We start from the raw sequence: 20903 nt of genomic DNA, 5'->3' as shown, positions 1-20903 counted from the left end.
CTGTGGAAGCTCGGCACCAAGATGATTATTAGGCTCAGGAAATGTATGCTTCTCGAGAAGTTATTAATTACCTATTATTTCTATGCTAGGATAATGAGTGGGTTGGAGAAAGGGGGGGGGGAGAAGAGGAAGCTTTGAGCACTGCAGCGAATCTCCCATTGCCACAAATGTGCCAGGAGCATCCCCTGATCACCCAAAGAAACAGAGCGTAAACAGAAAGAGAGAAGCAGCTGAGTGGAAAATCCACCTTCCAATCTGAGGGCTTTTGCAGCAGAGAGACTCTCTGGAGTCAGTTAGTGAAGAAAATTTAAGGATAGGATTCTCTGTGTATTATACAAAGAACATGTATCTGGATTCCCCCAGATACATGTTATGGAGAATATAAGTTGAGTGTTTAATTTGCATAACAACCAGCCATTATGCACATTCACCAGACCTCATGGAGAATGTGTATATAATCTATCCATGAAGAGGAAATTGTGCACATTCTCCGGATTCTTGGAAATTATGCAGAGTTCCCAATAAGCTTTGGTGGATGTGAACATCTCAGTTGAATTTTCTACATTATCAGGTTAATATGCATAATCTCCAACAGATCTTGGGGGGAATGAGCATATGTCAAAGCTATGGTTTTCCCAGTAGTGATGTATGGAAGTGAGAGCTGGACCATAAAGAAGGCTGATCGCCGAATAATTGATGCTTTTGAATTATGGTGCTGGAAGAGACTCTTGAGAGTCCCATGGACTGCAAGAAGATCAAAGCTATCCTTTCTGAAGGAAATCAGCCCTGAGTGCGGACTGGAAGGACAGATCCTGAAGCTGAGGCTCCAATACTTTGGCCACCTCATGAGAAGAGAAGACTCCCTGGAAAAGACCCTGATGTTGTGAAAGATGGAGGGCACAAGGAGAAGGGGACGACAGTAGACAGAGGACGAGATGGTTGGACAGTGTTCTCAAAGCTACCAACATGAGTTTGACCAAACTGCGGGAGGCAGTAGAAGACAGAAGTGCCTGGCGTGCTCTGGTCCATGGGGTCACGAAGAGTCGGACACGACTAAATGACTAAACAACAACAACTGCACTTGGTACATTCTCCTGGCAATATGGACATCCTCAATTTAGTATGCATAATCTCCAAGAAACACATTTTTCCCCTATCTCTTGTTCAGAAGTATGCACTCTGTGAGGTCAGAAGGAAAGGAAATTCAGAAAAGTATAGAAGGTAATAATTATGTTTTGAACAATGGTCATTCACAAAATGACAACACAGACATTTGGTCATTAGCACATTTAGTGCTATAACCTCCCCCAACCTATGTACCTGTAATATGCTTCATGCATCTGATGTAGTGGACTGTGGTCCAAAGAAAGCTTATGCCATAATACATTTGTTAGTCTTAAAGGTGCCACAAACCTCTTACAGTGGTGCCTCGCAAGACGAAAAGAATCCGTTCCGCGATTCTCTTCGTCTAGCGGTTTTTTCGTCTTGCGAAGCAAGCCCATTGACAGCTTAGCGGATTAGCGTTATTAGCAGTCTAGCGGCTTTTAGCGATCAGCTGTTAAGCGGCTTATCAGCGGAACAGCTGATAAGCGGCTTAGCGGCTTAGGAAAGGGGGAGGAAAAGCAAAAAAAACCCGCGGGAACTCGCAAGATTTTTTCGTCTTGCGAAGCAACCCCATAGAGAAATTCGTTTAGCGAAGTGCCTCCAAAACGGAAAACCCTTTCGTCTAGCGGGTTTTCCGTCTTGCGAGGCGTTCGTCTTGCGGGGCACCACTGTAGTTGCAATTTAACAGTGACAGTGAGAGTGAGCAGACAAACTGTCTCAGTTAAAAAAGAAAGCGAGCAATAACCCAGTTCTAAATTCAGTGAAGGATTTGTTTTCCCCCTCAATGATATTGCCATGTAGCTGCATTGGTTGACTATATGATGTCAATCACCATGTTGATGAGGTGATCCCTGGTCAGTTGGTATCACACATGAGAGAAGCCTTTCACAGATAACACAATGGGAGCTGAAGCAGCCACAGATTGAGATTGAAAATTGGCAGAAAAATATTAAACTGCTACTTGTCCATCTCAGGCTTTATTCTGGATTGACAGGACAGAGGGCATTCTCAGATGATCTCAGGTGTTTTTTGTTTTTTTTGCTGTATGCATGTATGAAACCCAAGACATTTGATTCTGGGATGTTCTGTCCCTTAAATATCAAGCCTCTTATTTCCTAGGCTCCCAATACACCAGGGCCCAACATACATATATTCCTTCAGATGAAGATCAGCATCAAGATGAAAAGGGGAGGGAATCTTGCTAAAGGCAAGGCTGAATAGCTAACAGCACTGGCAATGCAAAATGTCAAAACCTGGAACCTGGAGCTGTGATGTTCCAGATGTCTCTGGAATACCAGTGCCTCATAGTTAATTGGAATGTCCACTAGAGTTTTTATGACACTGACTAAGGATGATCCCTTAAAATGGGAACTGTCTCTTGAAGCAAGACAATATTAAAAGCTAGTTTGGGTCACTTTCAGGTAGTGCTCAGAGGCACAGCCTGCCCAATGCCCCCCAACCTGCCTACCCCATCCCCTAGCTGCACCCTAGGCGTCTAACTGGGTCAATGCCAGTAGCAACAACTCCTTGCATGCTGAGTAAAGGAGCAAATGTCTGTACTTAGTTTGAGAAAAGCTAAACTATGGAACTCCTTGGTGCAAGGAAAACACTGGGTCAAAGAATTTGGCAGTTTCCAAAGAAGAAATAGGTATCAGTAGAAAGTGATGTCAGCAATTGCCAACTAATTATGCCAAACTCTGCCTCCATCTGCTTCCATTTTGAGACTGGCTCTGTTCCTGCACCACCATTCGGTAACTGGTGAGCTTCAGTAATTTTCAGCCGTCTCAAGCAGGCCCTAGTTTAAAAAGTCAGAACCACTGCTGTAGTCTAAAGGCATATCCACAGTCCACACTATAGACTTCAACCTGGCTGATCAGTCATCCCCTCTTTCCAGGAAGCATTAGAAGCTGTAGTTTTATAAGGCCCTCAGGATGTTGTTGGACTTCAACTCTCATCAGCCCCAGACATCATGGCCAATGGTCAGGGATGATGGGAGTTGTAGTCCAGCAACACCTGCACGTCACTAGTTCTCTACCCCTGATGTGAAGGGTCTAGGTTCTCCAACAGAATTCGGAAAACCTCAGATAAAGTCTCACACAACTTAGGTTCTTGGACTTTCCCTGTCCAGAAAGGTTCTGTTTCATTGCATAAGCTCACGTTTCTGTCTCATAAGGCAACAGCTGGGACTTCATTCAAAAAAAAGCATGCCTAAGGATTCTGAGGGACGCAGGTGGCGCTGTGGGTTAAAGCCTCAGTGCCTTGGACTTGCCGATCGAAAGGTCGGCGGTTCGAATCCCTGCAGCGGGGTGCGCTCCCGCTGCTCGGTCCCAGCGCCTGCCAACCTAGCAGTTCGAAAGCACCTCCGGGTGCAAGTAGATAAATAGGGACCGCTTACCAGCGGGAAGGTAAACGGCGTTTCCGTGTGCGGCTCTGGCTCGCCAGAGCAGCGATGTCACGCTGGCCATGTGACCCGGAAGTGTCTCCGGACAGCGCTGGCCCCTGGCCTCTTAAGTGAGATGGGCGCACAACCCCAGAGTCTGTCAAGACTGGCCCGTACGGGCAGGGGTACCTTTACCTTTACCTTTAAGGATTCTGAAATACACTAATGTGCGCTTCTGAGAGCACGAGAAAATTATCTCTCATACCAGTATGTGAATGCAAATAGGTTAAAGCATATTCACTGTATACAGGAGTATTAATCTCTCAAAAGTAGCTGTGATTGATGTACCCTTAGGTCTATACTTGAATCTTGCATGCATTCGAGGACATTGATATGAGAATGTATAGTGATTGCAGAACAACTGCGGCCCTTATAGGAAAAGAGTGAAATGAACTTTCCAGAGAAAGTATGTGGTCAGACAGTGACAGATTAAGAAGCACAGAGGAAGGAATTTACCAAGTCATTTCCTGAGGCTCTTTGGGTGGAATCCAGTTGGTGCTTTTGTAACTGCAGAAGGGTTTTTTCACCCACAAAAATCCATTTCAGAGAGTTGGCGGACTCTCCAGAACAGGATGGAAGACAGCGCTGGGTGTGTGTATGCTTTCTATAGTTGTAAGGAGGATTTAGCAAAAAATCCTCTCCCTTCCCCTCCATTAGCGGACACCTCCACTGGATCAATAGAAACACAGGCCATTGGTCAATCTAGCTCAGCACTGCATGCACTTAATGGCAGTTGCCATCCAGTTTCTCTCCTTGCCCTACCGGGATATGCTGGGGATGGAATCTGAGACCTTTTACATGCAAAGTATGTACTTTAACATTGAGCTAAAGCCCTCTCCCAGCTGTGAGCACAAGAGCTTCAAATGGAATCCAATTGGATCCCATCTTCCGCCTTGAAACATGCAGCCTCTCATCTACCACCATTTGCTCATAAAAGCCCAGGCAATTGTATACATTGTCCATCACACATATGATCACATGCAGCAGCCCCAAAAGTTCTGCTCCATGTATTCTTCCCTGTCCTGCAAAGTAGTATTTTGCACGACAGAGAATCCTCTACTCGCCATGGCGGTCAGGCTACCGTTGGTTTACATTTACCTCAAGCTGGGGAAATGCTTAATGCTGCCCTGCTTTATGATGAAAGAACAGCAGTGCATTCTCAGCTGCAAGGAATTTGAAAGAAACCTGGTCTGGGAGCAAAATGAACATGCTTTTCACATTGGGGAACCCTAAATAATTAAACCACAGCAGCGGGGGCCCTAATTGGGCTGGGTCCCTGCTCTGTGGTGTGCTTAGCAATATGGTTAATGAAGCCCTGTTGTTAAGCAAGGAAATGGCTGCCTCCATGAAAGAAGTGAAGGCAAGGGAAGGAATGAAAAGAATCTGACAGACAGCTCTCTGGCTGGCCCGTTTCACAAGATGGCTCCGCAGAGCATTATAACAGTGGCCTGGCCAAAATCAAGAGTTGAAACAAGAGACAAGATGGCAGCCATGGAGAATGTAAGCGATCTGTTGTTACCATGCAGGTGCATTGCCAAGGGGCCATCTTTATTGCTAATGCCTTGACCCCTGATGTTACTTTCCAGCCAATTCTGGATGATGCCCAGTTTCTGATTCATTCTTTTTTTGAAAAAGGCCACAAATCAGCCATTTGGAAGGCATAGCAAATGGAACACGTGCTGATACTGCCATCCTCAAAGGAATGAGGGAGCCGAGGGAAGGGGCGTGGCCTGAGTGAAAGGGGGTATGGCCTGCATGAGAGAGGCATGACCTCCATAAAGGTCATGTTCTGATTTGCCTCACTGGGATGTTGGAGGGTGTGGTCTCTCAGCAGCTGACAGGTGTTTTTACTGGTAGATGTTGGAGGAAAGATTCTGCTCCAACCTTCCTCAGTCCAGTGTCCTCCAGATGGTTTGGACTACAGTTCCCTTGCTGACGGGGGCTGCTGGGAGTTCTGGTCCAAAGCATCTGGAAGACACAATGCTGTTTCTACTCCTTATGTGACCAATGCAACATCCATGCAGAAGCCTACCCTACAATCTAAATGTGATCATTTCTTTTTCAGATTGGCAGCCTGACCATGGAAGAGACACATAAGGAAAAGGGACTCATCTGGCCCAGTTATAAGCCTTCTAAGGGGAGCACGCCAGGCTGAAAGAGGATGCCTGGATCACCTTGTGGGAATCTTCCTGCTGATTCAGTTACCAGGCAGAAGAGACAGGCAGACTAACACTTCCCTCCTCCTGCCCATGGTACCTGTACGGTTAGAGGCTCCGAATGAGATAAAACAGTGTTTTGATAACATCTCACTTCTGTTTAATATCAAGCCTCGGAGAGTTCATAAATAAAACAAGTGCTGGCTGGGAGTTCTCATTGGCTCGAGAGCTCACAGCTTTTTGTCAGTCCCTGTCACTGCTATCTTGTCCCCAGAGGATGCAGAGAGATTTGGACATTTGCTAATCAACCGGCACTTCTGCATCACCCGAACCCCACAGTGAAAATCCGTTGCCCGTTCCTTGCAATACTTGTATGAAATATTTTGTGCTTGTTTGACAAAGTAATAGCACCTAACACCTCTCGTTGCAATAAAGCTTCTGGGCTTTTGACTATTTCCCACATCCCTCACTAACCTAGCACACAAAATGCTTGTGAGCTGGGTCTGTGTGTCACTTTCTTTCAACCATAATAAAGAGCTGCTGGATAGACAGGCTGTTGTTATTCAGCCTGGGACAGTCCACCAGTCTATAGGCTCCCTGCAAAAGCCACCAGTGGTGGCTGGTGCCCATTGGAACTGATGCAGTGTAAGGCAGGAGGCCAACACTAGGTGGAGCCAGAGCCAGAGCCAGAAACAAGCACAACCACAGCCATCGAAAGGCCTGCTTAGGCTGCCATGAGAGAGTCTGGAAGGCGTCACTGTAGGTACTTGTTGATACTAAAGTGGTTTGAAACTCAAGAATTATTTTATTAAAACCGTTTAAATAGTTTTTATTGGCAGTGTTTTAAATAATATTTTACTTGGTGCTCGGGGGGATTGGTAGGGTGGAAGGCAGGGAGCCCAACAGTAGGTGGCGCCAGAGCCAATGAGAGACAGAGCTAATTCATTTTAGTCCTTGCTCCCATCTTCCTCCTTGCTGAGACCAAGGATGGGGAAGCTGGCAGCCAGTGCCTGGATCAGAGGCACATAAGAAGGCAGGCAAGTGCCCCATTTGCTCTAATAATAGACCAGCCTCCCCCAATATTTTGGAAATTGCCCTTGATGATTGAATGAAGGGCTGTTTAAAAGTTGAATAAATGCTTCACTTAAACCTCTTCTCTGTACTTAGGAACAACAGACCAGTGGGCCATCTAGTCCAGTAGCAGATCTTCAGCATTCTCTCCCAGTCCCACTTGGAGATGCCAGGGATGGATCCTGGGAATTTCTGCATGCAAAGTGAATGCTCTACCACTGAGCCATAGCCCTTCCTTGAATAATGAAGAGGTGTGCAGCCAAAGGACACTGAGTCTTTCCTCTTCCTGAGGAGTGTTGGTCCCTTTCTCCTCCCTGCCCATGTGCTGCCACTTTCTCCCAGTCCAGCTCACACCCAGTGGCAGTTTCTGCACAGCTCTTTGAAACCTAGCACTTCAAGCTAAGCCTAGAAATCGTCGAATGAAGATTTCATAAATCCTCAGTTCTCTTTTTCTATATTGAATTGAAGCAAATCCCACATTTCCCACAGAGACCATTGTTCCACGATTATTTTCCCAGCTGCAAATATACTTAAAACACACACACACAGCTTCCACTTTGAAAGTTTCTATTCTATATGACTGCACGGGGAAAGGTAGAAGAAGCTTATCCACCCAAGGCAAATAGGGGGCAAGTATAGATTTGGATATTTTTATCTTGAATTTTTCATACCGCTGCAATAAGCTTGCAAGACCTGGTTCATAGTTTTGAACCTATTACGTTTGCAAAACTTAAAACCTCATTGACCTCTGGAATGGGGAGGCCGAGCTCTAAGCCTTGATCTCAGCAATCATATCCATTTCTAGTTTTAATCAATAACCCTGAAATGCACAACTGTGGCACTGTGCTCCTGTCTAGTGGTTTCCAGCTGACTGCTCAGGGCACAGAAGTCTCTTGTGAGGCAAGGTTAGGTCATTTCAGTCACTGCACTGTTTCCCCAGCTTCTAGAGTGGTGTGTGCGGCACTGGAAACAAATTTAAAAGCAACGTAAAATGTAAGAACAGACACAAAGTCAATGCGCCTACTTTGTTTTTGTGCATGTCCTTGGTAGAGATGATTAGTCAACAGAGGGCATGACCTCTCCCTGTGCCCATTTTATCCCACAGTATCCAAACTTGGAGGATGTCCAGGCTTAGAAGCTTCAGTTCCCTGGGAGGAAATCCTTTTGGACTCAAGGGAGCTTATCTCCGCATAGAAACGTAGACAACTGTGCTGTGAATTACCAGTTGCTGGGGAACAATAGTAAGTTAAGGACGTTGCATGCTTCTCCTGCTAGTAGCCTTTCCATAGAGCACTACTGGAAAGCGGATGCTGGACTAGATAGGCAATGGGTCTGATCCTTCAGGGCTCTTATCTTCTTAAGTCATTTTAATTCTTAATGGGAGGAGTTCAATCCTGCACTCTTCTGATCCTTCTGTTTCCCAGACAGAATGATTCTTCCTCTTCTCTGCCTGTGCATTGTTCTGTGGGGTGGTGGGATCACTTGACCTTTCAGAGAGGATTTGGGGGAGGAACAGGGGACATGGGGGGGGGGGGACCCATTGCACTAGTGTGAGCTCCAGTGTTGGCTTCTGCTAGCACGATGGGTTAGTTGAATCTGGGGCTTTTAAAATCATTAATCGCTTTGAGGTAATTTCATGGGAAGTGATTAATAATACTAATATTAATATTATTAATAATAATATTCTTCTCATCACTATTGTTTCAATGCTTTTTCAGCTTTACCATCTAGATTTGCTAGATGTGACTTTCTATAAGGGTTCTATAACAATGCAGCTCTGCATAAAACAAATGCCCCTCAAAAACCACATGGTAATAACATGGTACAGTATTCCTGGGACTGTGCCAATTTAGATTATAGGTGGAGGAATCACATTAAATTATTCCATTTTTAAAAAACCTGCCTAATATAAAGGATGTGCATTCTCATTTTCATGTCCCCGAAATGGATAATGTACCCCAGCAAGACATTACCCCACCCACAATTCATTCCACAGGGACTGCTTTTGGTGCTATGAAGGATTCCCATAAGGGCAATGCAAAGGAAAACGATAGCTCAGTCATATTTTAAAGGATTGTGCTGACTAACCCAAAGATAAACCCATGGAAGATAGAAATGTGCCTCTCAGTGCAAAAGCTAAGATTCTCATGTGTCAAAATTTGAAAGAGTTCAGCAAAGTGCAAAAATCACAAAAGCTGGTGAGGCAACAAAGCTGGAGGGCTTGGGAAATATATGGTAATGATCAAGTTATGTTTGTAAGCAATAACATCTCCCTGGAGCAAGGTGGGTTGAGAAGAATCATTCATACGAATAGGGCAATTCACTGTAATCAAGGATCTGCTCGGATGATTGGAATTCAAAGGTTTTTCTTAAAGGACAAAAGCTTTAGATAAGTGTCTTGGAAAAAAGAATATATTTGCAGTGAAGGGGTGTGTGTGTGTGTGTGTGTGTGTGTGTGTGTGTGTGTGTGAATTTAGGCTTGTGTACTTACAGCTCATAGTATTTTGAAGCCTAGTAATAGCCACAAAGCTACTATAAGCAGCCGGGACTAAGGAGGCAGGCCCAGATAAGCCAATGGTATCCTATTAGCTCCTCTGGTCATGAGCTCCTCTTCAACTGAAACTGCAGTATACTCTCTGGCCATCTTCAGTGGTGGTGCTGGAGAACAGCAGAGATCAGGCCAGCAGTAGACTCCCTCTGCTTGCAAGCTGCTGATCCCGTACATCAAAGAATAAGGAGGGCAGACCTCTTGATGCCCAAATCCTTGGCTCCAGACACCTGGGATCTTGTGCCCTAAAACAGCTTCTTAATGCACATGTAAGGCAGTTCACAAATTGTTACAAACATGCCCGGAGTCTCTTTTAAAGGAAACCAATTCTGCAAAGTCTTTTTTGCACTTCTTGTAGCTTGGGGAAGGCAGAATAAAACCACCTGCCACCCTCTGCCTTATCACAGATACTTCCACCCAATTCCTTAACAGTGTGTCAAACTCACATCAAACTAAAAGAAGCCACTGATTTTTTTTGGGGGGGGGCAGTATTTTAGGGAGCCCCGTTGTCCATTGGTGAATTGAAGTTATCTTATCGCAGATCCAATTTCCATTCAAACAGCAATAATCACAGCAATAAATAGAGGCAACATCCATAGCTGCTGTGATCCTGTCATAAATGTGTGCCTGTATTGAAGCAGATGCTGTTTGGGGTTTAGGGATGCATTAAACTCTCCTATACTGTATGAAACAGGGATTGTTGGGCTGAGTAGCACTGGCTTAAGAGGTTAGTTTTCTAACTATACATCATATGCATTGCTTTAATGCAATTAAGAGGCACATGGATTTTGTTATGTAAATAGCAGCAGAGGGAAACCTGAGCTGCCTCTGGATTGTGGGGGATGAGGAAAGGAAGCTTAACTCTTTCCCTCCCTAGCACAATCCTAACAAAAAATTCCACTCTGAAGCTGCTATATGCAATTCAGAAGACTCCACAAGTGTGATTTGGGAGTTTCCCTTGAAACGCAATGGTGGATTTAGAAAATGGAAGGAAATAGTTAAACCTCTCCTCTCCTCACCCATGCTCTGCTGTCATTTAAACAGTGACTGTTAATTGCACTTAGCTTTGTGGCTTGTATGACTTAATTGTGTTGGAGAATGAGACGGGATCCTGAGCTGCTTTATACTGATGCCCAATATAACATAACTAAGTATAGTGGCTTTTTTGGGGGGGGGGGGAGGGGACTCAGGATCTGCAGAAACTGGAATCACACCCGGAATTATCCAATTTAGCATCAATGCATTTGGATCAGAAGCATTTTCTTCCAAGACAAACTCATATGCAAGATCCAATTATGGTATGTTATTCAAGCACGTCTCACAGGAAAGGAAACAAGGGCCATTGAGAAATAAGGAACTTATTTCACACTTCAAGGATCTGGCCAATTGATGTCAGTAGCAGGGCAGAGTGAGGAGGTTCACAGGGCTTCTGTTGAATTATTTTTAAGCAGCTTTGATATCCTGCTTATATCTTTCATTTAATGTCAATCAGTTGGGAGTTTTCTGCACTTGCCTATAATTGTAATGTTTTGACACAAATGGAATAGAAAATACAAATGAAGGTACTTTTCTAAGTAGGTCTTCAACTGAGTAAAGTCTCTCCCTAATTTTTATTTGCAAGAACCGCAGGAGGGGGAACTCAACTCAACCATTTAGGAACAAAAGCTGGGTTAACTTATGTCCAGGGCAGCTTTTTACATTATACTGTCAATAATGTTCTTTTATGTCTCAAGGACAACATTCAGTCAACATTTTTGTATTACAGATGGCAACCATTTTAGGAGAGTCCACCTGATGCATGACCACTGCTGCACAGATCCTTTTGTATTCAGAAGAGGGAAGAATGGGAGCGGAATGGGTGTAATGGGGGCAGGGTGTGATGGTGTTTATGAAACATGCTTTGACCTGGAACGCAAGCCCCTCGGAAACGGGGAGTTGCCCGAACTCTATCTTATGCCACCTAGTACTTTATTCAAATAATGCTTTTGTGTTCATAAAGATGATTCCTTTTATTCCTTTCCCACAATTGATTCCTGATAACTAAAAAAACAAAAAAAACAAAAACCCTTTCCAACTACAGTGGTACCTCAGGTTAAGTACTTAATTCATTCCGGAGTTCCGTACTTAACCTGAAACTGTTCTTAACCTGAAGCACCACATTAGCTAATGGGGCCTCCTGCTGCCACCGCGCTGCTGCTGCACAATTTCTTTTCTCATCCTGAAGCAAAGTTCTTAACCTGAAGCACTACTTCTGGGTTAGGGGAGTCTGTTACCTGATGCGTATGTAACCTGAAGCGTATGTAACCTGAGGTACCACTGTATGTGTATGCGAGTGAGGACACTCTCATCATGAATCATGGCCTTTTGATTTTTAATAAATAAATTTTCACTGGAATTGGGAGGGGGGGAAATGTCAAGTAACGTGCATGTAACTTGGTAAGAAACTTTGTGTGCCTTGTGTCAAAGGTCCATAAGGGATTCTATAGGTACAAATAACTGCTCCAATATCTTTGGTAGAAAAAGGCTTCAGAGGCTTGTTAAACGTTTTCTCCCTGTCATCTACTTCTGTCTTGTTATTTAACACAGTTTCAGACACTGAAACTCTCCAATAAAATCACACTGACAGACAAAGTTAATGGAGATGTTCTAGGGAGTTATTTCCAGTTGCCACAGGTTCATTGTCTCTTAGACTGAGAAATAGACCTCCCTTAAGAGGACACAAATTTGATAGGGTAAAGACACAGAACTTTTTCTTCTTCAGATCAAGCACAGTTCCTACGTATATTTTTATTAACACAGAAGAAAATTTGCCCCTTTCTAATCAGAGAAATGTCTGAGAGCAGCCAAGGATAACATGGTCCCTTGCTTGATTTTAAACTTCTGTATTTTATACTCTCACGGTGTTCGTCCAAATGAGTTCACTGGATTGCATCTAACCCTTCAGTGACTCTGACTGTAAGAATGCTAAAACGGTCAAAATGATTGGATGAGTTTAGTGGAGTCCCTTATGTAAGAGAGAATAGCTGATAGTGGGCTTTATAAGTGGCGAGCAAAAGTCTTAATGGGATGCTTTTCCCCACCTAAGGAGAGCAAGCTGTTCAGATCTTGTCCAGGCATATCTCTACATTACCTAAATAGTTATCCACCTTGTGTAGTCCTTTATGGTTCACACTTTAAATGCGCAAATCTAAGGTTCTGGTATGCACTTGAATCTGCCTTGCAAGATACCGACAGTCTGAAGGGACCCTGAGTTATTACTTTTGTCATAACTGGGGAGTTCAGACTAGAATATTTCTTCACGAGTCTAACCTGAATAGGAAAGCCTCCATTGTAAAATTCCCATCAAGCTCTATTTGTGACCATGCAAAAATTGGGTAGGATGGCTTGAATGGATGGAAACACAGAATGAATTATTTATCTTGCTGCAACCCTGCTACTTCCCTGCAAACAAGACCACTGGCCACAGTGAATCAGAGTGCCCTTTATGAAACATTCATGCAATGAGCACAGCACCCACCTGCAAGTACTGATAGGCTAAATCTTGATGGCAGGACTTGGATTTCAGCAAAGCTCTATCGATGGTAGCGGAAGCCTTTTGGCACATTTCCCGTGCATGGCTGAGTGTGAGCGTGGACCAGGAGCCTCTCTTGATGTAGTTGGACTCGCTGCTGATGGGGATGTTGGCACAGGGGGTGACCTTGAGGTCATTATTGCTCTTGGAGGATTTCAGCATATGTTCGCTGATGGTGTTGTAAGCATGCATGAAGTACCTAGGCTGGCTGTGATCAGGTTGTCTGCCTAGGGTCATGAGGCCCATAGGGTTGCGATAGTTGCAGGTGTCGCTGTCTAGATTGTCATCTGAGCTCCACCAGCCCGATATGTTGGATCTGGTCCTGCGTTTCGTCTCGGTGGTTTTTGCCCGGTCCTTACTTTTGCTCCTGCGGTTCTGCTTTGAGTCCTCAGTGCCTTTCTTGCCATTCATGCTGCCTTTGGACGCACCTTCCAGGGATTGGGACTTGGCAAAAAGCTTTTGGACCGAGTGAACCAAGTGCCGGATCCTCCCGGGGCTCTCGCTCCGGTGTTTGGCGTCAGAGGTTCTCTGGAACTGGAGGGTGCTGAAGCCATCTCTGTGGACAGGCAGCTGCTTCTCAAACTGGTCCAGGAGGTTGGCAGGGAGCCTGTTGATCTTGGTGGCTTGGGCATGGCTTGGAAAGGGATTCTCATCGGGCACTTCAAAGTGAGAGTTGTAATGGATCCGTGGAAATGTGCTGCTGTTGGAAATCTGGTTGTTAAGTGGAAGGAGGCAATCGCTGTGGAGAGAGTTGGGCGTGGGGAATCGAGGGTCCATTGTGTAGGAGTCTGTGGGGCTGAGGAGATAGGGATTCCTGTCTTGGGTGGCATAAAGAGAGTCTTGGGGGGAGTCCAGGTTATCAGAGAGATGGCGGCTTCTGTTATCTCCTAACCCCTTCATGGTGCAAAGGTTTCCTAGAGCATTGCTTCTGGAGGATGGTGTTGTGGATAGTTCAGCTCTGTTCCTTGGTCACGCTCTCTCCTTTGGGAGATTGCCCTAGAGTCAAAGAAAGACAAACAGACAGGTTGTAACTGATGGAACATGCTTTCTTTCCAATGTTTAGGCAGAAGTGTTCTTGTTTATGTAGCCAAAATGTGCACCAGCATACAAGAGACAGGCATCTGTAGGCTTGAGAGGAACCCCAAGCTTTGCAGAAGTTAAAAATAAATAAACAGAAAATGGATAAGGTGGGGGGGAGAACTTAAAAAAACAACACTGAGCATGCTCAGTGCCTATAGCATACCTATTGGCTGTTTTAGGGGGTGTCAGGCAGAAAACCATGGCTGGAGGGGGCCAGAATGGCTGGAACCCTGAAGAAGGTGGACTTCATGTTGCAACATTGTTCAACAGGTCCCAGATGTAAACATAAACACCACTGGCAGATCAAATGGACATTATGGCATCCAGGATACATATAAACTGGGGCAGTCAAAGCAGAATAGGTTTAAATTGCTCTCTTTTGATTATTCCCCTCCCCTCACAATCTGAAAAGAAAATCTGCTCAGTTTCATAGATGAATCTGTAGATCTCCCAGCCTATTAAGCTGACTCCCATGAAATATGTTTCCAGTTGTTCTCATCTAGCACCATCAACTCATTCTAATTAGCTGGGAATTTCAAAATATCTTGCCGCTTGCTTGAGGGCATATGAAGTCATAGATCCAAATGATTGAAAAATCTATGCACTCTTCATTCAGTCACTTTACCCCCAACTTTATAAATGGGAGAGAGCTCTAGAATCACTTGGAAAACCCATAGATTAATCATTCTTTAAAGGAAACCTCAGAGATCAACATTAAGAGCCAGTTTGGGTTAGAGGTGCAAGAAGGATTTCAGTAGCCTGATTCATACCCAATTAAACCAGAAGCACTAAGATTTAAGCTGATTTAATCTAACTGAAATCAATGGGACTAAACAAGCTTAGATCCAAGAATCAAGCTGTAAGAAAAACATGTATAAAGGGATCAAGTAACTTTCTTCCCTTCCCTTATGAATTTGTTCCCGATAATGTTGCCTATGAGTTTTATGAGGATGGATCTAGCCTCATATCACAGTCGGAACTACTGGAGCATGAAAGAGCTATGACTTGATAAGTGCTTGCGGAAATATATGAAAGGCAACGTTATTCTTTTATTCTTTTCCTCCCTTACAAATCCTGGCTTGCCAAGGGCTTTGGCTTGGCTCCTTTTCCATTCCTCATCATGCTATTGTGCATGAGGCACTCCAGAGTTTAGAAGCAAGCAGCTGCGAGGCACTCTCCAGCTCCCTGAGATTGCAATGATAAGGCCGTGAATGAGGAAGTCGCCGAGAGAAGATGCAAGCGACTTGAAGGGTGTAGGCAGTTGGGGCAGCATAGCAATGGGCCATGATTCCTTCTCCCCCCACCCCCTCAGCAAAGCTAATTGGACAAGCAGAAAGGTCAAGGACAATTCAGGAGCATCAGTCATGCTTCTGTGCTCTGGAACATCCATATGGATCTGCCCATAAATATGTATATAGGAGAGGAGGAACACAGAGTCCTCTGCACACAATCCCACATTAGTAAGAGCATTTGCAGCTATTCATGCTAAGATAATAGCCATCAAATCTTCCTTCCTGATTGCTGCAAGCAATTAGCTCCTACCCCAGAGCAAAGAGATGCTTTCATCCTTGCAGAAATAGCTGGGGTAGGCAGGTGCATTATTGCATTTTCATGCCTGCTTTCTTTTGAATTGCTAGGTATTTGGGCCACCATCATTAGAAGTGGGAAATGATATTGATGGGCCATCTGGTCAGGCTTGGCTGGTTTACAGGATCTCAAGTTTTAATGTCCCGATGTAGGATAAGGCATATGCTTTACGCACTCCTCTACATGCCACAGGTGGAAAGCCTATTCTTCACACAGTATCGAAAGCCATTCCATGCCTCCCACTACCTGATAGAAGGCACAATTAACCAGGATGTTCATTTCCTCAACAAGCCTCATTAGGAGAAATAACAGATGTGCAAAAGCATTGTGTTCCTTTCCATGGAGCTTGCTGGGTAGAAGAACGTCCAAGCAGATTGTGACCAGATTCACTGCTTGCCTTCTTTAGCAAGCCCTCTTCATCTGAAAAGAGTGACAAGATGTCTCATTCTGCTTTGCTGATGGAATCTTTTGGCTGCTATCAGGCCAGGTCATTGCTCATGGGGACTAGGCTTTGGCTTGTGATGACCTGTGATGTTTTGTAAGCATATCTTACAAAACATTTGCCTGGTTCTAGACATATATGTTGTTGCTTTTTTATCCTGGTCTGTGACCGTAATAAAGTTCATTCATTCATTCATTCATCCATCAGGTCCACACAACTTGCAACCCTGTAAAATAGTCTAAGGCTTGCAACTGGAGGAGGTCACTATTTCGGTGCTATTCCTTTTAAGAGCTGTCATTTGAAAGATTTGAGCCATGCCATGGAAACATTCCTCCCAAAGCAGCTAGGTGAGGGTGCATGAGAAGAACACAACAGCCATGAGCCCTGGATCCCAGCCTTTTTATGCCACCCTCCCCAAACCACTTTGCGAGGCTGGGATCTGATCAGATCCTTTTGCCTCACAAAGCGGTGCAGGGCTGACTCAGAGAGGGCAACATGAGCAGCGTGCCCCTTCCCAATGCACCTGGGGCAATAGCCCCAGAAGCCCCCATGCTACACCCCTGCCCTGACATACATACATTCGTTTGAAGTTCTCCATAAAGTCTATGCATGTGAAGCTGTACATGAAGAGAAGAAGAAGAAGAAGAAGAGCTTGGATTTGATATCCCGCTTTATCACTACCTGAAGGAGTCTCAAAGCGGCTAACATTCTCTTTTCACTTCTTCCCCCACAACAAACACTCTGTGAGGTGAGTGAGGCTGAGAGGCTTCAGAGAAGTGTGACTGGCCCAAGGTCACCCAGCAGCTGCATGTGGAGGAGCGGGGAATCGAACCCGGTTCACCAGATTACAAGTCCACCGCTCTTAACCACTACACCACACTGGCTATATACTAGGGTGCTGTCTCAATGTTGTTGGACTACAACTCCCATGAGTCCCAGCCAGCATGACCAATCAACAGGGATAATGGGAGCTGTAGTCCAATGACATCTGGAGACCATCACATTGGCCATTCTTGCTCTAGACAGACCTTCAAGTTAATGGTAGTGGGATTCCCAGTTGGAGGCAGGGACTGCTGCTGTGGCGCTCTCTCTCTCTCCCACACCACCTGGGATTAATTTGGGGAAATCTCAATAGGTGTTAATTATGATAAGCGTTAGTTTACACATAAATAGGCCTATATGTTGAGTTACAAAACCTACACATTCTCTGTATTTTCCAGAAACAACTCAAGCCATTTTTGTTTTGGAAAGACTTTCTTGCTAGATGGAAAGGTCTCTGCCTTAGACGTTCATTTTGCATTGGTTTCTAAATTTAGCTTCAGTTCTTTTTTGTACCGATTATTTCTAGCTGTTTTTATGACATTTTATACATGTAAAAGGTGAAAATTAAATATAATAATAATAATAATAATAATAATAATAATAATAATAATAATATAGGGCACTTGGCTAATGTTTTTCTCTTTGCAAAAGTATAATTCAGCTAGACTGTCAAGCAGTCCAGCTCTCTGTTGGGGGGATGTTTTGGGGTGGGAAGGCAAAATTCATAGGAAAAGCACTTTGCCTATTTCTCTCCTTTCAGCCATATCATGCTTCCAAAATCGACCAAGTGTTTTCCTCACAGAGCAGGCAAAGAACTCTGCAAACTAAGCAAGCAGCCATTAAAGTGGGGCTAATGAGACAGAGCTGGCAGAGAGCCAGTAGCACGCTGCAGATTGGGGGATCTTTAGCTGGCATCTTGTCTATTCTTGAGTCCTTGGCTCAGTAGGTGACTTGACCTTGGCCAAAGGCTTAAGATCTGTGGGTGCCTGTCAAACTGAGCCGCATGGCTGGAGCCCCACTGAGAAGCAGCAGCTGCCTCTGAATTGAGCTTCCCCAAAGCATGAATCACACACACACTTAAGGAAAGGGCGATGGGGAGGGCGGGGGAAAACATGCACATACACACACCAGAAATCTATAATAAACAGAAGCAGAAACTTTGATCAGCATGAGGTGAAGTACACAGTCTTAAGCAGCCAAGTCCAGTACTCAAGAGGCGCTGCGTCAGGAATGCAACAGAAATGTCAGGCTGTAAGCTTTGAAACAGAGGGCTTGGGGTTTGTTGTTTTCCTTTTATCGGGAGCAAGTAGAACCAGCAAGAAAACATTGCAGTGCTGCTGTCAGGATTCCAGCCATGCCATCCCTATCTCCCTCACTTCCCCAGCAATTAGCCATCGTCACTGAGTACCTTGGTCCTCGCTGGGCTGTTCTGGGCTTCCTGTTCTCCCCTGCCCCGGCCTTCTGTGTTGATACCTCCCTGTTGGGTGGGTGGTCTTGTTACGGCCACATAAGTGATGACACTCAAAGCCTGAGCACCAGCAAGGTGGCCCTGTGTCCTGCTTTACAGAGGACAGTCCTCTGCTTGAAGGCATGCTTAGTTTTCAGGGCTGTTCAGTCCAGATCCAGTTTAAAGATAAAAGAACCATTAGAAGGGAGGAAGAAGAAGAGTTTGGATTTAATATCCTGCTTTATCACTACCCAAAGGAGTCTCAAAGAGGCTAACATTCTCCTTTCCCTTCCTCGCCCACAACAAACCCGTGAGGTGAGCGGGGCTGAGAGACTTCAGAGAAGTGAAGTCTTCTAGCCCAAAGTCACCCAGCAGCTGCATGTGGAGGAGCGGGAAAGTGAACCCGGTTCCCCAGATTACAGGTCTATTGCTCTTAACCACTACACCACACTGGCTCTCTGGAAAGCAGGAGGGTTCTCCAATACTTAACCTGGGAGCGGGCACAGAGGTCACTTGGTTACAGTCTTCTCCACAATGGTGAGATGTATTGCATTGCCAACTGAAGTATAGTAATTAATTACAAATTTGCATCTTTCTATATAGGAATTACCGTATTTTTCGCTCTATAACACGCACCCGACCATAACACGCACATAGTTTTTAGAGGAGGAAAATCTGTAGGCATGCCACCCATAGGCATTCCCTCCATAACACGCACAGACATTTCCCCTTATTTTCTAGGAGGAAAAAAGTGAGTGTTATGGTGCAAAAAATACGGTAACTGGCATATGAAAATGTTACATAGATCTGCGGACTCTTTCTTGGTGGCACATTTCCTCTATTTTGGTGATGTGTAACAGGCCACCCTTAAGATCAGAATCAGAGGGTACAATGATGGCATTTTAAAAGACCCAGGAGGCAAGGGTTCAAATTGCCATACAGTCATACCTCTTGTTACGTCTGCTTCATGTTACGTTATTTCAGGATATGTCCCGCAGTGACCCGGAAGTACTGGAAAGGGTTACTTCCGAGTTTCGCCACTCGGACATGTGCAGACGCGCAAAATGATGTCATGCGCATGCGAAGAAATGGCGAATTGCAACCAGAGCACGCGCAGATGCGGGTTGCGTTCTGCTCATGTTGCGAATGGGGCTCCAGAACGGATCCCGTTCGCAACCAGAGGTACCACTGTACACACATAAAGTTCACTGGGTGACCTTAGGCCAATCACTATTTCTCAACTCAACCTACCTCACTGGGTTGTTGTGAGGATACACTGGAGAAAGAGAGAACTATGTACACCCCCTTGAGCTCCTTGGAGGATAGGTGGTATTACACACACACACACACACACACACACACACACAAATGCACACAAAATTAAGTCTTCGTAGAGAGCAACAGCAGTGCACTTCTGGAATTGTTACTGGTCATGTTGTTTCCCAACTAGCATAAATACGGTAACTTTTGCTTTCAGTTTTAGAAGTGTAAATCTTTAGTGTTCAACTGGCACATAATATCCCACAATAGAATATATCCTGTCCTAAGTAGTGCTGTGCTGTTTTCTATTAAAAATGCTTTTAAAAATTAAGAATGGGGAGGGAAGAAGAGAGGGATTATTAAAAAGAGGAAATATGGACATAGATAGTAAAAATAAAATACTGAAGTAGTTTCCATGCTGCAGGCTTACAGTTGAGACCTGGGTGTGAAATAGTTGGACTACTGGCTTTGATAACTACATGGAGGGCAAATCTATTAGTGAAATCATCCATTTTCAGAGCCATTACTTCTGACTGCTAGATGCTGAGCGTTAGCAACAGGGGGTCAACATTGCTCCATTGCACTGCTTGCAAACTTCCTTGAGACATCAGCCACCTAATGTGGTCTGTGTGGGTAGACAGAATGCTGAGCTGGACGGATCATTGAGATGGCCAGCGTACGAGCTTGTCTTATGTAACAGGATATTACAGTACTTTGGGGAGTGCTGCGCTGCATATTCTTCCACTGTTTCGGGAAGCAACAAATGTGCATTAATGCATGGCAGCCTCAACTCTGCAGCAGTGAAAAAGATGCTAGCAGACACCCTGCTTTAATGTAGGACAGAAGCTGAAAGAGCTTGTATTTTGCCTTACTTTTTCTTAATGTATGTCCAAATTGGACCTCTCCCTGCCCAGTGTGGTGAAATGTGCACGGAGGCAGGGAATATCTCAGACGCTACAAAGAAGCCCACAAGGGGAGGAGTAGTTCTCATAGCCTCTCTGTAACATAAGAAGCTGTTCTCTGCGTGCAAAATGAGCTGTATCTTTCTGTTCTTGTCCTTTTATAGTTTGAAAATAAAAAAGTGCCTTGGCACAGCAGCAATTCACTCATTTATTGCTGCTTACACAGGAAGCTGCCTTTTACTGAGTCATATCATTGGTCCATCTAGCTCACTACTGTCTACATGGACTGTCTGCAACTCTCCCTAGATTATAGGGGTGGGAGTTTCAAACAGGGCCCCCTCTCTGCTGTACCTGGAGATAATGGGGAATTGAACCTGGGGTAGGTGGGCATGGTTTGGGGGGAATGGTCTCACAGGCCCAATACTGGTGGGCCACATTTGGCCCATGGGCTGGAGGTTCCCCCGGGGACGCAG

At 44.8% G+C, this 20903-nt stretch overlaps 2 protein-coding genes across 3 annotated transcripts in view; one reads left to right on the top strand and one right to left on the bottom strand.

Annotated features, from left to right (window-relative positions):
• Positions 1-20903, top strand: part of TGIF2 (TGFB induced factor homeobox 2) — a 371431-nt gene that overhangs the window by 116049 nt on the left and 234479 nt on the right. The gene's annotated exons all lie outside the window — the stretch shown is intronic.
• Positions 1-20903, bottom strand: part of DLGAP4 (DLG associated protein 4) — a 334346-nt gene that overhangs the window by 93732 nt on the left and 219711 nt on the right. For both annotated transcript variants that reach the window (XM_083746168.1, XM_083746161.1), the window contains one exon: positions 12837-13886. In XM_083746168.1, coding sequence (XP_083602294.1) covers positions 12837-13790 — 954 coding nt within the window. In that variant the 5' untranslated portion in view covers positions 13791-13886. The remainder of the gene's footprint in view (positions 1-12836; positions 13887-20903) is intronic.

Source organism: Podarcis gaigeae (assembly GCF_964106915.1).
Source record: "Podarcis gaigeae genome assembly, chromosome: 6".
Lineage (NCBI taxonomy): Eukaryota > Metazoa > Chordata > Lepidosauria > Squamata > Lacertidae > Podarcis > Podarcis gaigeae.
Note: the sequence above shows the minus strand (reverse complement) of the source record. Positions and strands in the feature narration are given on the sequence as shown.